This window comes from Aulonocara sp. 'chitande type north' Nkhata Bay, linkage group LG14, assembly GCF_057382095.1.
Source record: "Aulonocara sp. 'chitande type north' Nkhata Bay isolate Kocher_YH1m ecotype deep benthic linkage group LG14, A_spYH_male_GT1.1, whole genome shotgun sequence".
NCBI classification, from domain to species: domain Eukaryota; kingdom Metazoa; phylum Chordata; class Actinopteri; order Cichliformes; family Cichlidae; genus Aulonocara; species Aulonocara sp. 'chitande type north' Nkhata Bay.
This window is the reverse complement of record NC_141357.1, coordinates 4,570,535-4,589,609: the sequence shown is the minus strand read 5'-3', so window position 1 is coordinate 4,589,609 and position 19,075 is coordinate 4,570,535. Positions and strand designations below refer to the sequence as shown.

At 39.6% G+C, this 19,075-nt stretch overlaps 1 protein-coding gene across 4 annotated transcripts in view; it reads left to right on the top strand.

Annotated features, from left to right (window-relative positions):
- The window catches only part of LOC147313904 (kinase suppressor of Ras 1-like), a 59,885-nt gene that overhangs the window by 29,433 nt on the left and 11,377 nt on the right, over positions 1–19,075 (top strand). For all 4 annotated transcript variants that reach the window (XM_086260626.1, XM_086260630.1, XM_086260629.1 and 1 more), the window contains 6 exons: positions 11,168–11,315; positions 12,568–12,964; positions 14,871–15,034; positions 15,154–15,220; positions 18,181–18,264; positions 18,364–18,425. In XM_086260626.1, the coding sequence (XP_086116752.1) occupies positions 11,168–11,315; positions 12,568–12,964; positions 14,871–15,034; positions 15,154–15,220; positions 18,181–18,264; positions 18,364–18,425 (922 nt within the window). The remainder of the gene's footprint in view (positions 1–11,167; positions 11,316–12,567; positions 12,965–14,870; positions 15,035–15,153; positions 15,221–18,180; positions 18,265–18,363; positions 18,426–19,075) is intronic.

Here is a 19,075-nt window from a genome sequence, read left to right as displayed (position 1 = left end):
TCAGCGTATGTATTGTGATACAGATCTTAGGAAAAGTGTTTCCTTCATTTCCTTATTGTTGCTGTTTCAGATAGTCACATTGCGTGTTCTCAGTTTTAATGTGCGTGTGTACTCTGGACAGTTGTGTGTGTGTGTGTGTGTGTGTGTGTGTGTGTGTGTGTCGTTATTGGCAGTGGTGGGTATCAATACAGATTTGTGTTTGCCTTTGACATACTATGAATACCCACATGCCTGTCAGTACCGACTCTGTCATTCAGTCTTGGTGTTCTGGCTTTTCTTCAGAAATGTACTTCTGTGTGACTAAGTATGTCCGAAAAGGCAGTAAGCAGTAATTAGTGTCATTTGGATATCAAAGGTTAAAGGAAAAGTTTTAACTGCAGTGTCTCTCTGTTAGTGTTTCTACCTCTTTCTTTTTTTTTCTTTTTTCTGTTTTGGAGGGTGGGTTTCATCACCTAAACATAGTCAGCTTAGGCATGCCCAGGCAGTACCCAGGTATCGGTATGCATCAGTTTTGCGAAGTGTGAAATGTTGTCTTGTCTCGCCAGTCTTTTTAACTTTTTCCATATTTTTGGATGAGACGTGTAGAACACAAATAACGTTTAATATATAGGTTGTTCTTTCACTGCATACTTATTTTGACCATTACAGTAATACTTTGAAGGCCAGTGGCTGTGTTGGGATAATTTCAGGGCGGTGTAATGTGTTGTTTATTAAAAGAGGAACTTGCAACAGTTTTATACAATAAAGTCTTTGCTGGTGATGGGACATGCATCTTGTTGACCACAAACAGCCTCAAGGTTTTGGCTAGTATCTCTATATCATGACTAGACTGGTTTTCCTACTACTTATTTGGAAGGATATTCTCTGTTAGGGCGAGCAAGTTCTCCAAGTTCAGCTTGCACTGCTTCTCTAACCAAAGGGGTTCCACAAGGTTCAATTCTGGGTCCTTTGTAATTTTCCTTTTACACCCTTCCTTTAGTCAGCATCATTCAATCTTTGAAGTCTCACCAGCTGGATAGACCAGAGTAGCTGAATGTTTGCCTTGTTTGAAACTCTAACAAGACTGACGCTATTATTATAACTCCTCGTGATATGTATTCAAGAATTAGAAATGATTGCTTCCTTTTGCTTATTTGTGAAGACCAGTGTTCATAATCTGGTGTAACATTTGATTTCTCTCTGGACTTTGAATCACATGTAAAATCAATCTCAGTGAAGGGAAATTCACTGGTCCAGGCCTCTTAAGATCAAATTGGACTGTAAGTGGCTCGTGATGCAAAATGACATCATCACATCAGGATTATTTATTCCAACTTCTTGTGAAATAGACTACTGCTCGCTGTCTTCGCTGACAAGCTTAATATCTATTAGTTCCCCCTGTACAAGGCTGAAGTCTAGGGATGTTAGAGCCTCTCAGTCTGTGGTGCCAAGGCTCTGGAACAGTGTAATACTGCACCAACTAACTGCACTAACATCAGGTTTTTTACACCAAAACATCAAAGTAAAACTCTGTTCGTTTTTAGCAGCAGCATCATTGTTTAAATGTTTTCTGATTAGCCTCTGGGAGTTCTGGTTAAGGTTTGGAAAAGATGGTAATATTGCAGAAATGCAGTACAATGGCTTAAGCAACATGCTTTACATAAACAACAGATGTGAGTATGGCGCTTCATCCTTTCTAAATGACACATCTATTCTGAACCTAAGTTTTGGTGATAACATTGAATACTGAGCTTTAAAAAGTTTTGTCAGAGTTCAGATTGGAAGTATGGGCTAAGTCAGACATTCCTGTTGGGTGTTGGACTGGGGTTGCCCTTTCACCAATTCTCTTCATAATAGAATATCTAGGTACAGCCCCGTTTTTAGAAAGTGTGAGGTTTGGTAGTCTTAGTATCTTGTCCTAAGACTGTCTGCTTCATCAAGCCAATGAACTCCAAGTCAAACTGGACTTGTTTGCAATCATGTGAAGCAGCTTGGATGAGAATAAGCACCACCAAGTCTAAGGCCATAGTTCCCAGCTGCAAAAGGGTGGAGTGCACATTCTGGTTTGTGAAGGGGTGCTACCTTAAGTGGAGGAGTTTTCATGAGTAAGGGGAGAGTGGAGTTTAAGATTGACAAACAGAATGCTGTAACATCACCAGTGATGGACCTGTGTGGTGCATTTTATATTTTGTGAAATTGATGCTGTCAATTGACTGGTCAATCTATGTTTAGACTCTTGTTTAGAAACTGGCTGAAGCTTGGTCATTCAGGAGGGAGTCAGAATAGAGCACTTCTCCACACTAAACGCAGACAGTTGAGGTGGTTTGGGCATCTGGCCAGAATGATTTCTGGCAGTGAGTCATTTTGTCCAACTGGAAGGAGGCTTGGGAGTAGACTCAAGATGAGCTGGAGAGATTATATCTCTTGGCTGGCTTAGTGTGCCTCCAAGCGCATTGAGGCGACGGTTGTTGTGATTTGGTGCTATATAAATGAAGTAGAATTGAATTGAATTGAATCAAAAGAGCTGTAAGAGCTGTCCAGGTGTTTAGACTGCTGACCCTGCAATGTGGATTTAAAAAGAAACAGAATGATTAATGGTTATATTTTAAGTTGGGTGCTTCTTTCTTCCATACTTGCTATGGACTCACGGTGTGTTCCTGAATAAGTTGAAAGTTGGAATTTCCAAGTTTTCGACTCAATTTTCCTACTCAGAATGTCAGAACAACCCCAGCCAACCCAGAGTTAAATGAAACAAAAAAGCATTATACTATATTGTTAGTGATATTTGAATGACTCTACCTTCCTAAGAACCAACCTGTTTTTCCGTGCTTTTTCGGGAACACGCTAACTCAGGAGTGACATCACTCCTAAGTTTCAATATCCAAGTTATCTGGAACATGGCGTCACACCTCTCCTCCTCTCCAGTGTATCTACTCCCCAGGTATTCCAGCTGTTTGGAATAATCTTGTAGAGTACCCAGATGTGGACTCTTGTGCTGCTATGGCGTTATTTTTGTGCCACTATTCTGAGTGCACGTAAAAGAAAGTTTGCAGGTGTAAGTGTTGCATTTTAAGGAGAAATTTATTTTGAGCGAAGAAAAGCTGAATTTGAGTGAACAAAATTCATTGCTGCGTGCAAAAAATGTATTTCAGTGTTTGCTATTATCCACACACACACACACACAATAGCAGCCCCTCTCGCTCAGTTTTTGTATTTGCGCTCGCTCACAATGTGTTGCTCGCGCTCTCAACATTTCTGCCCGTGCACGCTCAACTCTTTCTCTGCACTGTTATAGTTGTGCCACAAAACCAGCCAATCACAGACTTGGATGCAAAAAAATCTGATTGGCTGTTCTGGTCTCCAATTAGCTCGAAATGAAGAAATGCAATATCCCAGAATCCATTTCGTCCAAAACTCAAACGAGGCAGTGGCGGAGGAACACAGAGTGGCGGAGTTTGAAACATTACTCTGTCTGGGTCACAAAATAAACTTTTAAGATATTTTCATGCGAGAATGGTGCTGTGTAAACTTCTAATACCTGCTCGATTCATCAAGACATCACAAATTTGCATAAGTGCTCTAACGTTTTCGGATATGCCTGTTTCAGACACATGCCATGAATTTGGAAACCTGACTCAACCTGTGCAACTGAATTAGTTGCCGTACACATAGATATTGTGTGTACAGTGGGGCAAAAAAGTATTTAGTCAGCCACCGATTGTGCAAGTTCCCCCACTTAAAATGATGACAGAGGTCAGTAATTTGCACCAGAGGTACACTTCAACTGTGAGAGACAGAATGTGAAAAAAAAATCCATGAATCCACATGGTAGGATTTGTAAAGAATTTATTTGTAAATCAGGGTGGAAAATAAGTATTTGGTCAATAACAAAAATACAACTCAATACTTTGTAACATAACCTTTGTTGGCAATAACAGAGGTCAAAGGTTTACTATAGGTCTTTACCAGGTTTGCACACACAGTAGCTGGTATTTTGGCCCATTCCTCCATGCAGATCTTCTCGAGAGCAGTGATGTTTTGGGGCTGTCGCCGAGCAACACGGACTTTCAACTCCCGCCACAGATTTTCTATGGGGGTTGAGGTCTGGAGACTGGCTAGGCCACTCCAGGACTTTCAAATGCTTCTTACGGAGCCACTCCTTTGTTGCCCGGGCGGTGTGTTTTGGATCATTGTCATGTTGGAAGACCCAGCCTCATTTCATCTTCAAAGTTCTCACTGATGGAAGGAGGTTTTGGCTCAAAATCTCACGATACATGGCCCCATTCATTCTGTCCTTAACACGGATCAGTCGTCCTGTCCCCTTGGCAGAAAAACAGCCCCATAGCATGATGTTTCCACCCCCATGCTTCACAGTAGGTATGGTGTTCTTGGGATGCAACTCAGTATTCTTCTTCCTCCAAACACGACGAGTTGAGTTTATACCAAAAAGTTCTACTTTGGTTTCATCTGACCACATGACATTCTCCCAATCCTCTGCTGTATCATCCATGTGCTCTCTGGCAAACTTCAGACGGGCCTGGACATGCACTGGCTTCAGCAGCGGAACACGTCTGGCACTGCGGGATTTGATTCCCTGCCGTTGTAGTGTGTTACTGATGGTGACCTTTGTTACTTTGGTCCCAGCTCTCTGCAGGTCATTCACCAGGTCCCCCCGTGTGGTTCTGGGATCTTTGCTCACCGTTCTCATGATCATTTTGACCCCACGGGATGAGATCTTGCGTGGAGCCCCAGATCAAGGGAGATTATCAGTGGTCTTGTATGTCTTTCATTTTCTGATGATTGCTCCCACAGTTGATTTGTTCACACCAAGCTGCTTGCCTATTGTAGATTCACTCTTCCCAGTCTGGTGCAGGTCTACAATACTTTTCCTGGTGTCCTTCGAAAGCTCTTTGGTCTTGGCCATGGCGGAGTTTGGAGTCTGACTGTTTGAGGCTGTGGACAGGTGTCTTTTATACAGATGATGAGTTCAAACAGGTGCCATTCATACAGGTAACGAGTGGGGGACAGAAAAGCTTCTTACAGAAGACGTTACAGGTCTGTGAGAGCCAGAGATTTTCCTTGTTTGAGGTGACCAAATACTTATTTTCCACCCTAATTTACGAATAAATTCTTTACAAATCCTACCATGTGAATTCATGGATTTTTTTTTCACATTCTGTCTCTCACAGTTGAAGTGTACCTCTGGTGCAAATTACTGACCTCTGTCATCATTTTAAGTGGGGGAACTTGCACAATCGGTGGCTGACTAAATACTTTTTTGCCCCACTGTATGTGTCTATTTGTGCTTCACAAAGATTGTTAGAGTTATTGTGTTTAAACCATACAGTGTGCACAAGTGTGTATGTATTTTATTCAAAGCTAGGAGCAACAAAAGAGTGGAAAAGTAAGTATTACTAAAAGAAACAGGTGGTTTATAAAAAGAGAATCACAGTTTCTCAGAAGTGGAGATGAGCAGAGATTCAGTAGTCTGCAAAACAATGTGCAAATTGTGCAACACTTTCAGGAATTTTTTTTAATATACATATACAGTTATATACAGCCAGCAATCAGTAAGCTGACTGTCTAAATGAATGCAAGAAAATTGTTATTCACACACACACACACACACACACACACACACATACATACATACATACATACATACATACACATATATATATATATATATATATATAAAATTATTGCAATTTTTCTTGCATTCATTTAGACAGTCAGCTTACTGATTGCGGTCGTGGTTTTAGGCATTAGGGTTGGGTTAGGTGTTAGGATTAAGCGTTAAGGGTTAGCATCTTGTATGAGACTCCAAATGTGTCACGTAGACACAGCAGCTTTGCTTGGCAAGTGTACTGATGTAAAATTATCCCTTTTTCATCACTTTTAATTGTTTAATTATTTTGCTATATTAATTATTATGTATGGGGTTTTTTTTACGTTGCTGCTTGAATTTTTAATCCCCCATAGTATGCTTAAAACTGTACCTCACTCCCCCATGACAACACCTCTCTAAAATGAAAAATATGTACATATTTAATATTTTCCTAGTTAAAACGAGAGCACCATCTGGAAAATCCAGAACAGTTATTTACTGATATTTTGTTTTATCAGTAAAACAAAAAATATATAGCTTGTTATATTTGTTAAATTCAACATGAAAGTAGAATGACAATATAATATAATTTTCTTAATTTTTGTGACTAAGGATTTTATATTAAAATATGTTCTACGTGTTTTCTTCTGGATTTTTGTGACCTATAACTATGCATTAATAGTTGTCTTTTGAAATGTGAAGGTTTTTATTAGAGTTTGCTCAAATATGGGATTTTACAGGACAACTTTTGATTAATTTTGATGGATGGTAATGTGCAAATATTGCCTCAAATTTCAGTCTGCAATAAAAAAATGTAAGTGGTGGTGAAAGGCTGAATTCACCTTTTCACATAAATATATATATCTTCACACCACACGTTTGACACCCCTGCTCTAGAAGGTCAACTATTTCTAGATTTCTAGATGTGAAATAAGTTTTGTCTCCTTTTGGACCATGATGAGAACAAAGTAGACTACTTCACAACTGGCTGAAAGATCCCTTCCTACCACTTTTCATTTTGAAGTTTACTTTTGGTGGCCTTTGTGATATGTGTGATTTAAAAAAAACCATTCTGTTTGACTGTAATGAACATCCCTGTGATATCACATTGCCTCCTCATATCTTAATTTCATCCTCTAATGTGCAGGCTCATTGTTATCTCAAAGGAAATGCCTCTGCCTCTCCCTAAATTTGTTTTTCACTCTGTATTCCGGGGAATGTCTGATAATATTGTAGCTACAGTGCCCTTTGTAATGTGTGGGACAAAGACATAATTTTTGCCTTCGTACTTCACCACAGTAGACTGTAAATTGAAAACAATCAATATGATTAAACTGCAGGCTTAGTTTGAGGGATTTTACTAAAATTTTGCATGAACTGTTATAAAATTACAGACATTTTTTTATATATAGCCCTATTTTCAGAGGTTCAGTCCGATAAATGGCCTCATTTTTTCATTCACTGTGAGAGTGGCAATCTGTTGCAGTGCCTCCCATAGTTTTTTCAGTTTAGTTTAGTTTTTCTATATATTTTATTTATAGTTGTATCTAATCTAGTCTTTTTTTCCTCCAAGTTTTCAGTTTTTATAAACCATGGACCTTAGTCTTTTCTTCCTTGTTTTTATGGTCTCGCAGTCTTTCTTACATTTTTCATGGGGGGGGGGGGTCACGCTGAGCGGAGTGGCTCTGTGTGTTTACATACACATTTTAGTGATCTCCAAAACACCGCTGTTGACTAAAGCCAGCTTGGTCATACCGCAAGAACATCAGAGGAGACGTTGCAGGTGCCGGGCTGGAGAGAGGCTGAAAGTGAGGTGAAGAAAATATAAATCGTCCGTTCCATCGGTCACTATGGGAAAAGTGAGGTCTCTGGCTAATAAGATGGTAGGCTGTTAAGACATCAAAGGGAGTATTGGGAGTGCAGTATATTATGCTTCACAGAGACATGGCTGCACCTGGACCATAGTGCTTTTTCACTTTTCACGCGACAGAGACGCCAAGCTGAATAGTAAGAAGAAAGGTGGAGGGATTGCAGGGTTAGTTGATGAAAGATCCAGGACATGTTACTGTGAAGGAATGTCTCTGCTCGCTAGACATTGAACTTTTAACTGAGAGTATTTGCCCATATTCTTTACCACTGTAATTGTCTTTGACTACATCAGCAGGGGCAGCAGCATGTGACATTATACAAGTGACTGTCGCTGACCTACGGTGCAAACATCCAGAGGCTTTCATCACCATTAGTGGTGATTTTACCCGTATCAGTCTGGACTGCACTCTACCTGTTGGCAGAGACAATAAAACTCTGGACCTTCTGTATGCAAACATGCAGGATGGATAAAAAGCCGCTGCAAGTTCAGAAGGACATACCATGGTGGGACTGATCAGGTTTAAAGATATATACCGAGAGAAGCTGGAGACCAAACTCCAGCTGAATAACATCAAAGCGGTGTGGAGATTGATGCATCTTATCACTAGACTCAATCAAAGACATACAACAGCAGGGGAGTAGCCTGGTTAGAGCCAATGAGCTGAATCTGTTTTTCAACAAGTTCAGTACTGGAGTCCCTCTTGCCCGTCCTCACACAGCACCAATCTCAACACTTCCTCAGCAATCAAAAACCCCTTGTCCAGTTGACTCGCCAAGGATTGACACGACTAGACTCGGATCCATTACAAACTAATAGTTCTTTGTTTGCATGCTTGTCGCAATGTGATCACCGACAGTCACTTGTATAATGTCACATGCTCTTGCCCCACCCTTTTTTCTATGGTCTCACAGTCTTTCTTACGTTTTTCATGGTGGGGGGGGGTCACGCTGAGGAGAGTGGCTCTGTGTGTTTAGAGACGTCACGGGTGCTGGGCTGGAGCGAGAGTGAAAGTGAGGTAAAGAAAATGTAAATCGTCCGTTCCATCTGTCTGACATCCCGCAGGATCTCTTCAACCTGAGTCTGCTGCACGAAAAAGTACCAGTGCTATGAAAGACATCATGTTTAGTACCAGTATTAAATTAAGCCAGTCCTTCTGATCTTGATAACTTCAAACCAGTTGCCTTGATGTCATGTCATGAAGGTGCTAAAGAGACTGGTTCTTGCCCGTCTTAGCTTGCAGGTGAACCTGTTCAGTTTTCTTTCCAGTGGATGATGCTGTTACCTACCTGTTGCAGTGTGCTCACTGTCACCTAGATGGTACTGGTGGCATTGTGAGAGTCATGTTTTTTGATTTATAATACCCTCGCTTCATTCTGCCGAATGAGAAGGGGTGGGGGGCATGCTGTCTGATGTGGTGGTCAGTAATACTGTGGCACAATAGGGGACTCCATTCCTGGTTTACCTTGTACTCCTCAGATTTCCAGTACAACAGTGAAACATGCCATCTGCAGAAGTTCTCTGATGGCGCTGCAGCGGTTGGGTGTCTTAAGGCTGACAGGAGTTGGAGTACAGGGAACTGTGGAGTGATCCAGAAGAAATCTTTTTTTTTTTTTTTTATCACTGTTGTATATAATTATAAATTCCTGCGCTCAAAAATAAATTTTTTGGTTTTTCCGTTTGTCCGCCCAGATTTAGCCAGATGCTTGACGTCAGAACTGAAGAAGCCTCTTCACATGTCATCCAATTAGCTTTTTCAGTTTAGTTCAGGCTGCATCTGTCGTCCGTCTGTCTATCCATCCAGATTTAGCCAAATTCTGCAAAAGTGGACAGATAGCACTGTTTAGTGTAAAAGGATAATGGCTGAAAGCATACCGCAAAGCTAACCTAAGAGTTTAACAACGTAATGAAATGAGGTCTTTATCTGTGTAAGTCATCAGGTTATACAGTCTGGTCAAAAGTTTAAGACCACTTGAAAAATAGGAAGAAAAAAAAATCATATTTTGCATGGTTGGATCTTTATTCTTAATTATTCAGCAGTGATAGCAGTGATAAACTTTTGATCGGGACTGTAGTAGTCTAAGATGCTTGGAAAGAAGCTGAATGAAGTTCCTTATATTTCACCTGTCATCCAAGAGGCTTCTTCATTTCGGAACTGAAGAAGCCTCTTAGAAGCCTCCAGTTGCTTTCTTCCTTAGAAGTGAATTATTGTTCAAATACCAAGTCAGTTGCCTGATCTCAACTAAATGGAACATGCTTTTTCATCATTAAATATAAAACTGAATACAGATAAAGGCCAGAAATGAGCAGTAGCTGAAGGTACTGTGATCGCCACAGTGACTCTAAAGTAGAATCACTGTGGTGAGGAAGAAAATGTTTGCAGTCATGCAGACAGATGCTTGCAAAGAGCTGAAGTTGTGTTAGCAGCAAAATGGCATTGTTCCTGTCTTGGTTGCAGTTTGCAGTTTATCATTGTTCTCGTGTCCTTTTTTGCAATAAAAATAAAAGTAATGTTCATATCCACACTTTAGATTGCACCACTATTTGCCTCTTTCCGCATACAAACTGAAATTAGCTGATTGTAGCATACGTACAAGTGAAACCAATAAGCAGAATCGATAGGCAAGCAGACTAACAATTCCAAGGAATTGAACTACTGGGAACTGGTTCTCTACAAGAACTGGTTCTCTACAAGAACTGGTTCTCTACAAGAACTGGTTCTCAATTTCCATGCGTACGCTAAGCCCCTCCTGAATGATCAAGCCCCTCAGCCGATGTAGCCACGCTTTGGGAGAAGCACATTCATTTATTCATTGTTCATTGTGATTGTAGGAACATGGATCACCCAGTTAGTTGACAGCTTTGCTTTCATGCTCAGCTCCCTCTTTACCACAGCAGGCCAGTGCAACATCTGCAGTACTGCAGATGCTGTGCCAGTCTGTCTGTCAGTCTTCTGCGCCACTCTCCCCTCACTTGTGAACTAGACCCTGAGATACTCGAACTCCTTCCCTCAGGCCAACAATTCATCTCTGGCCCAGAGAGAGCATTCCACCATTTCCTTGCTGAGAATCTACACCTTAGATTTGGAGGTGTAGAGTCTCATCCCAGCCACTTCAGCTGCAAACCACCCTAGTGCAAGCTGGGGGTCACTCATTGGTGAGGCCAACAACATCTGTGAAGACCAGGAACATGATCCTGAGGCTACCAAATCAGAAACCCTAGGCTACTGGGCTTTCTCATAGACCTTGGCCCACAAATTCTTTTCATAAAAGTTATGGATAGCATTTAGCATTTAGAAAGGGCAGTTTTGACAGAGTCCAGGTCTCACTGGAATGAGTCCGACTTACTGCAGTGACTAAATGGCCCATAATAACACGTTAGTCACCTGGTACTCCTGAACCGCTGCCCACAGGATGATCAGAGGGATGAATGTCTCTAAGTCCTCAAAATACAAGTTAATTGAATTTTAAAAATATATATTTCTTGTTTAGCTGCTTTTGGTTTTCTTGTTTTTTGGTTATCATTTTTTCTTTGTTTCTCTCGTTTTCTAGTTTACACATTTTTGCTGGTTGCAGTATTGCTTATATTTTGGTATACTTGGATTTTAAGTCAACGGGAATACACTTTGGGTAAAATCTGGCATATAAATAAAAGCGAGTGAACAGTAGATAACTTAAGCTGTCGGTGATATATGTCATCCTTGTGTCATGCAGGCTGCAGCAGGGAAGCTCTCGGTGGACAGCTTGCTGCAGATGTCCAGCTCTGAGCTGCAGGACATGATGAGACGCCTAAGCTCCAACTCAGAGGATCGCTCTCGCCTCACTACTGCTCTCTCCTGTCTAAAGAGTGTTAATGAAACAGGTGACCAAAGAACCTCCCCTTCTATGTTTTGTTTTTCATGAGTCATTTGTAGAATAATTCATCAGAGGATATTTCGGGAGGGGTATATACAAGAATTTTTTAATAGCAGTGCTACAATTCATACTTTAATCATCTGAGGTGGCTACTACATTGTTTTAGATGCTGAAAAAACAACCCCACTTATTAAATTCCACTGAAGAAAATTAATATATTTCCATGAATTTTGTCAGTGGCCTGGTAGATGTAATCTAGCATATGTTGACTTTTTTCATGAATGGTTAGATTGTGCGCAGCTATGAATTGTGGGGTAATATTGTGAAGGATGCCGTCACATAAAGGACAGCTGACGTGTCCTCTTTTAAGGAGGTAATGAAGCATTGAAGTTCTTTTCCTAAGCATTTGGAGCCTTTGAACAGCTTATGTTATGGTTGCTGCATAGAGACTTCAGGATCACTTCACTCTGCTTAGAGCCTTCTTTAGCAAAATTAAGTATTTGAATGTACCCATTGTCTCTAGTTTTGTTTGGATTTCTTTTTGTCATTTGTGTTCTACAAATTGTTTTATTACTAAAATGCAGCACTGTTCAAAAGTAAGGAGTCTCTCCTCTAATCTTCATATTTTTGCAAGGAAATTGGGAAACAATTTATTGAAATGTGTGCATACATGGAAGTACAGTATATAAGACTCTTAGGGACTTGCTGGTGCAAAAATACTATTTTATATGTGTCAAATTTTTTGTAACTGGATTTTTTTCATAGATTAAGCTCAAAGAAAATGGAACAAATTATGTGTTTTTGTGACATGCTAAAGATGTGTGAATGAAAGATTACATTATATTACATTAAAATTAAAAAGATTCAAATTTTAAAAAAGTTTTTTGCTAGGTTGCCTGTTATGTTTGGACAAAAAACTGTTTTATCCATTCAGTAATTCACAGGCCAGTCTCAGGTTGCTGAACAAACAAAACAAATGCTTCTTGGAAAATGGTCAGGTACAGGGAGTGAACTGACAATGAGTGAAGAAACAGCCACTGTCAAAAGAAAAACTTTAGACAGAAATCTGAAAGGACTATTGCTGATGACCACTTTAAAAAAATACAGAAAAAATTGTTATTCCTTGGAAGCAAAATATAAAGAAATGAGGATTGGCACTAAATAATACAGTATAATTTTCAGCTCCTACAGAGGTGTTAAAAGTTTGATCAGACTGATTGTATTTCACAAGTAATGATCCAAACTGTCTTTAATTCTAGGAGGTGATCTGAGGCATAACTCAGGCTCCTGCAGTTCTGAGTCACAACAGGACAGCAGTCCCTTTTCTCCTATTAGACCCTCTTTAAGCTCTGGTAGCCCTTTTACCTCATTAAAACCCAACAGCAATCATGGCCGCTCCATCTCTATATCAGTGGTACCCTGTTCAGATGACCAGGGACCAACTGTACCAGCTGAGAACATGAGTGATCCGTTCTCTTTGGAATCAAGCACCCCTTCGCTAACACAGGTCTCAAAGACCCACACGTTCAAGTCCTCCCACACACCACCACCACCCTCTCGCAAACTGTTGCAACTGCTTCCCAATATTGCACTGACGAAAAACAAGAGTCATGACTCACAGCCGACCAACCGCAACGAGGATCCTGGGACACGCAAGTAGGTTTTAGAAGGAATTCTGCAGTCATACATTTTCAGCTCTACTTTGACAGGAAGATTTCTATGTACTTTCCTGAATCAATTTCTTATCTCCACAATTGTGAAAACCAGAGGTGTGGACTCGAGTCACATGACTTGGACTCGAGTCAGACTCGAGTCATTAATTTTATGACTTTAGACTTGACTTGAAAAAATGTTGTAAGACTTGTGACTTGACTTGGACTTTTACACCAATGACTTGGGACTTGAATTGGACTTGAACCGGTTTACTTGAAAAGACTTGATATTTTACCCAAAATATAAAATTTAACATGCATATTATATAGAGATTGAAAATGTGACGTCATTCACGGGTAGAACCGCAAAGGATTCTGGGAACTCGTGGCAAGCGGTAGTAGCGCACGCAGGCTTTCAATTGAAATCAGTCACACAGCGATAAAAAGAAACACAAAAATGTCAAGAAGCTGTTGTATCATTAACTGCAATAGCCGGTCGCATGACAGCCACGGGAAGCCGACGGGTAAAGAGATCGGTTGTTATCGGATTACGTCGTTGAAGAGAAATTGTTCGAGCCATGTTTCCGAAGTAACAAAGACGCGACGGATGGCCTGGATTGCAGCCATTCAAAGATCAAATATAACGTCCCAGAACACTCCAGCTCACAGGTTAGTCTGCTCCAAGCATTTACACGAAGGTCAGTATTTTTTAGTAGTTAATACGTCATTTTCATAACATAATTAGTGATATAGGTTACAAGCAAGTCTGGCGCTGAACAGAAATTGTCGCGCTATGCTCCTTTATTTATTGTGCATAAATAGTGAATTGTCCTGACACAATATTGCGTTTCGCTTCTGTTATTATGGTACATTGACAAAAACATATACTTTTATTCACAGGATAAAACAGGTTTTTTGTATCACTAATTGCCCAGTACGATTACAGCATACAATATTGTTGTCACTGCTACATTTCTGTGATGCTACCAGAAATTATTTCCACTACTAATTAATTACCGTTGAGCTCAAAGGTCCTATTAATAAACGGTTAAGGAATGTGTATTTATGACGACAATTTGTGAGACTGGTAAACTTATGATACGTACGATGGTCTTTCGTTCTACACGGTGCATTTCAAGGTCCCTGCACCCATCCGTCGGTAAACTGTACCTGGACTTGTTGCAGTGACCTGAAGTTACTAAACTTCACGAGTGTATGCACTCACTCCAAGAACCGTATGATTATAAATATGCTTATAAATATGCATATAAATATGCTAAGATGAGATAGCTGACTTCATCTAACTAGCAAATGTTGTCCAGGCTACGTTGGTGATGCAGTTCTTTTTAATGTGTATGATATTTTTGTCATGCGATTTTAAAGCCGGTCCTACAACCGCATCCAAGAATAACATGCAGTTTATCTCAGAACTGTCGGTGAAAATTATTCTTGGAGCTAGGTTTAATTGAGCTGCATTTTAAAGAGGTGCAATTTCACAATTTGTGTATATTTTCTAAGTTCACTATTTTGTCATGTGTTGAGAAAAACACAGGTTTTAAAATTACATGGTCTAATATTTACATTTAGCATAACTGCAACATTATTTTTTCGTTTTTTTTTTTAAAGACTCGAAAGGACTTGAAATTCAAAGTTTCAGACTTGTGACTTGACTCGGACTTTTACACCAGTGACTTGAGACTCGACTCTGACTTGCCTGACATTACTTGAGACTTGACTTGAGACTTGAGGATAAAGACTTGAGACTTGCAAAACAATGACTTGGTCCCACCTCTGGTGAAAACTAATTTAAAAAATCATTTTGTCTATCCTTATAGTGTAATTCATGAATCACATTTATAGTGTAAGGAGGTTTCACCGTAGAATTTACAAATTTGTCGGTGTCTTTGCAGGGCCTGTAAGAAGAAGAAAGTGTTGGCTGCTATTCAGATCAACGGCTCTGGGATCAGTTCTGAAGATTCAGGTCTAAGATCACCTCTGCTGTCTGCCCAAACACCTGGCCCTGTCCCAGCCTCAGCTCCATACATGATGCCCGTCGCCCCCATCTTACTGGACAGTGAGTTTCTATAAAAGCTACCGGAGTGGATTTCTGTTCACATAGACTTTTGGCCCTTCTCTGTATCAATTTGACAGAATCTCTTCTTTTGATATGCTGGTTTCTAATATTCTTCACAGATCTAGCCATGCAGAGAAGTTCCCCCCATACAATAAGAAGAGACATTGGCCTGGCTGTAACCCACAGGTCAGTAACCAGTTTGAAAAAAACTTCTAGTTATCACATGTTATGTTATGGCCACTGCAGGTGATGCATTTTACATATTGTGTTTCGAAAACTAACTGAAACAATATTTTGAGCATCTAACTTAAGCCAAATAAAATAAACAGGAAATGTTAACACAACAGCTATCAGGAGGAATTGGTGCATGTCGAGTCTGGGATGTTTACATGACATGAAGTGGTCTGTCTGTACAGTAGTTCTTAAAACATATTAGGCTTTTTTTGAGATACCACTTAGAATATAAAAACAAACGGCTAACACAAAAATGTAAACTAAACTAAAATTACACATTTTCAAAACATAAAATCTGGAAACTGAAGCTAAAGTGAACTAAAAACATAAAACTTTTGACATTCATTTATCAATAAATTGATATCATCTTGATATCAGTGATATCCTCTGCATAATCTTTGTGCAAGTGTGAATGTAGATAACCATTCACAGTATTGTTGTTAGCCTAATCTTTATTATGATTATTATCATTCCATCTTCTGTATTTTTTTTTTTTAGTTTTAAAAAATTATTTTTTTTTTTTTTAGGCATTACGGTTTTGGATTTAGAAGCAGTTTTTCAACCAGTGCACCGAGAGAAATCTGACAGGAATTTGCCACAGAGTAACAGTATGGCAGTAGTAACTGGATAAAGCGTTCTGATTGGCCAGTTAACTCCAGGCTTATTTTTTATTGGTGGATTTGTCTTCAGCAGATAGGTGGTTCAAATCTGGGAAGTTGGGGTCAGTAGATGACTTTTTGAATCATCTTTTCTGGCTGGATATTAGAGCTGAAACCATTTGCCTGTCTGTAGTGGATTCTCCCACATTTCAACTAATCTAACCTAATATAATGTCTGTCTGTATCTCCCCGCTAACATGGACCTGGTCTGAAAATAAAACTCACAAAACAGTTTAAGATTAACAACTATTTTACCTGCAGAGAGAGACACACACACACACACACACACACACACACACACACACACACACACACACACACACACACACACACACACACTCAGCAGGTTAGTGTCAGTTGATGACTTTCCAAAGATTTGAATAAGCCCTTTTGTGAAAGAGAATCTGGACTCTGCAGGATCTTATGACAGGCTACTTTTTGTGAACTTTAGCTCCACTTTCAGGTGGGTCACTGACTTCCTGTTTGAAAGGAAGCAACAAAAGCAGAATGTGGCATGTCACCACCTCTGCTAAGAAGATGCTGACGAACCCTCGATTAAAGTGTTTGTCACACTGTCCTCTGACAAGATGCTGCCGTCCATTCGACTTTATTTTACTGACTTCCTGTTTGAGAAGAAGTCATTGATCTGCACACACAGCAGATTAGAGTAGACATGCAGATATTCTGCTTTTTCTTTCAAGATTTTAAGATTCTTGGGTTTAGATGTTTAAAACACATAAGACAACTTTTCAAGTGATTTAAAGAATATCAGCTTTCAATATTCATTCCGATTTATTTGATGATTCTAAATTTTCTTTTGTCATTAGCTTTTTCTAGTGTACATTGTAAAGACGTTTGGCTACTTTGAAACTTCTTCTGTGTGAACTTCAGCTTTCAACAGTTCTGCAGTTTGGCTTTCATGTGAATGAGTCAGCATATTCAGTGTACACACTGCTGTACAAGATTGAGCAATTATAAAAATCTAACTCAAACCTTTCAGCTGTCAGTATTCACTCTGCATTATTTCAGGAAACCATTCTCTAGTTTTAGTTCTGTACATCGCCACCGTGGATTTTAAATGAAACAACTCAAATGCAGTTGAAGTGCAGGCTTTCAGATTTAATTCAGTGGGTTAAACAAAAAGATTGCATAACAATGTGAGGAACTAGAACATTTTTTAAAACAATCCCTTAATTTCAGGGGTTTAAAAGTAATTGAATAAATTACTTACAATGGCTAATACTTGGTTGAAAACCCTTTGCTGGCAATCACGTACATCGCCAGATGCTGTATTTCCTCCTTTTTAATGCTCTGCCAGGCCTTTACTGCAGCAGCTTTCAGTTGCTGTTGCCTTTCTGTCTTCAGCAAGTGAAATCATGCTCAATTGGGTTAAGATCAGGTGGCCATTCAAGAATATTCATCTCCTTTCCTTTAATAAACCCCTGGCTTGCTTTGGCTATATGTTTTGGGTCATTGTCCATCTAGCTGGATTTGAACAGACCAGTATGTCTCTGAGCACCTCAGAATTCATTCGGCTGCTTCTGTCCTGTGTCACATCATCAATAAACACGGGTTTCCAAGTGCCACTGGCAGCCATGCACGCACATGCCATCACACGGCCTCTGCTGTGTTACAGATGATGTGGTATGCTTTGGTTCATGAGCCCTTTCACACCTTCTCCATACTTTTTTTCTTGCTGTCAGTCTGGTCGAGGTTGATCTTGATTTTATCTGAAGGAATGAAGGAATAGCCCATGAATGCCCATGAAATAGCCTTTGAGTCCAATTTGAGTGAAATTTTATGTAAACATATAGTATGTTTATTTCATACTGTACTATACTGGATATACTATCCTCTGTACTACATGTAATACTATACTCCTTTTTACATATGAAATGTTATTCTTATTAGCAGACTGAAATGATATTTGAACCTGTGATCAGGCCTTTGGCTTCATCAGGAGAAATTTAAGTTTTTTAGCTTAAGAAAAAAAAAGCTCTAAGAACAGCTTGATGAACAAGATGTTTTTTGTTCTTTCCTGAATTCCTTTGTATTCACAGCATGCAGAAGTTACTATATGACTTTACACTGTCAGTCATTCTAAATGAAATTATTATTAAGTTAAAATTCTACATTTAGATATACAGTCACAAAATTTAAGGCTAGGGTTTTAGTCATCTATTATCACCTGACTAAATTCTTAAACATATTTCTCAATATATTTGTCATATTTGTTCTCCTTCTCTTTTGCAGGTTTTCGACTAAGTCCTGGCTCTCCCAAACATGTCAAGTTTGTTCTAAGAGCATGATGTTTGGTGTCAAGTGTAAACACTGCAAGTAAGAACTGTAAAGATAAGTTGGTGCACTCTGTCAGACTGCAGTACAACTTGTCATGACTTCTTTAGTGTACTATTTAGAGTATTCTTCTCCTCACAGGTTAAAGTGCCATAACAAGTGTACCAAAGATGCACCTTCATGTCGGATATCATTTGCTACATGTAAGCAACATTAAAATAATTTAGTGATGTGTGACTTTACTGATCTAGTGGTGTTAAAGACTACATTAGAAATCTGGTTAGACTGGTTAGAGATTGGAACGGGCCAATTTCCAGCATTCGTGGCCCTGACCAGTGACCGGTTGGTCATCCTCACCTATGTTCACTTACTACCTGGTCCATTTCATGCATGTGCAACACATGCACAGCAGTGCAGGCAAATAGTTATGTGCTTACTCACAGCCGCACATATATCAGTATGAAAAGTCCTGACTGTGATGAAACTGTTATCCAGAGCTCAGAAATGGGTGGGGCTGTAGCTCAGGAGGTAGAGCAGGTCATCCTTAATCAGAAGGTTGGTGGTTCTGTCCCTGTATACTCCAGTCTACATGCCAAATATCACTGGGCAAGATACTAATCCCAAGTTGCTCTCTGATACAGTCAGCCGAGTGTAAATGTGTGTGAAAGTTAGATAGAAAGCACTTGCGTAGAAAAAAAGTACATGTATGAATGGGTGAATGAGGCATGCTGTATAAATGCTTTAAGTACTTGGATAGAGTAGAATAGTGCTAAATAAAAGCCAGTCCACTTAAATTTAGCTACCTACAAGCCAGCAGTCCTTGATCATTTGCTCAATTCTATGAGTAAAGGAG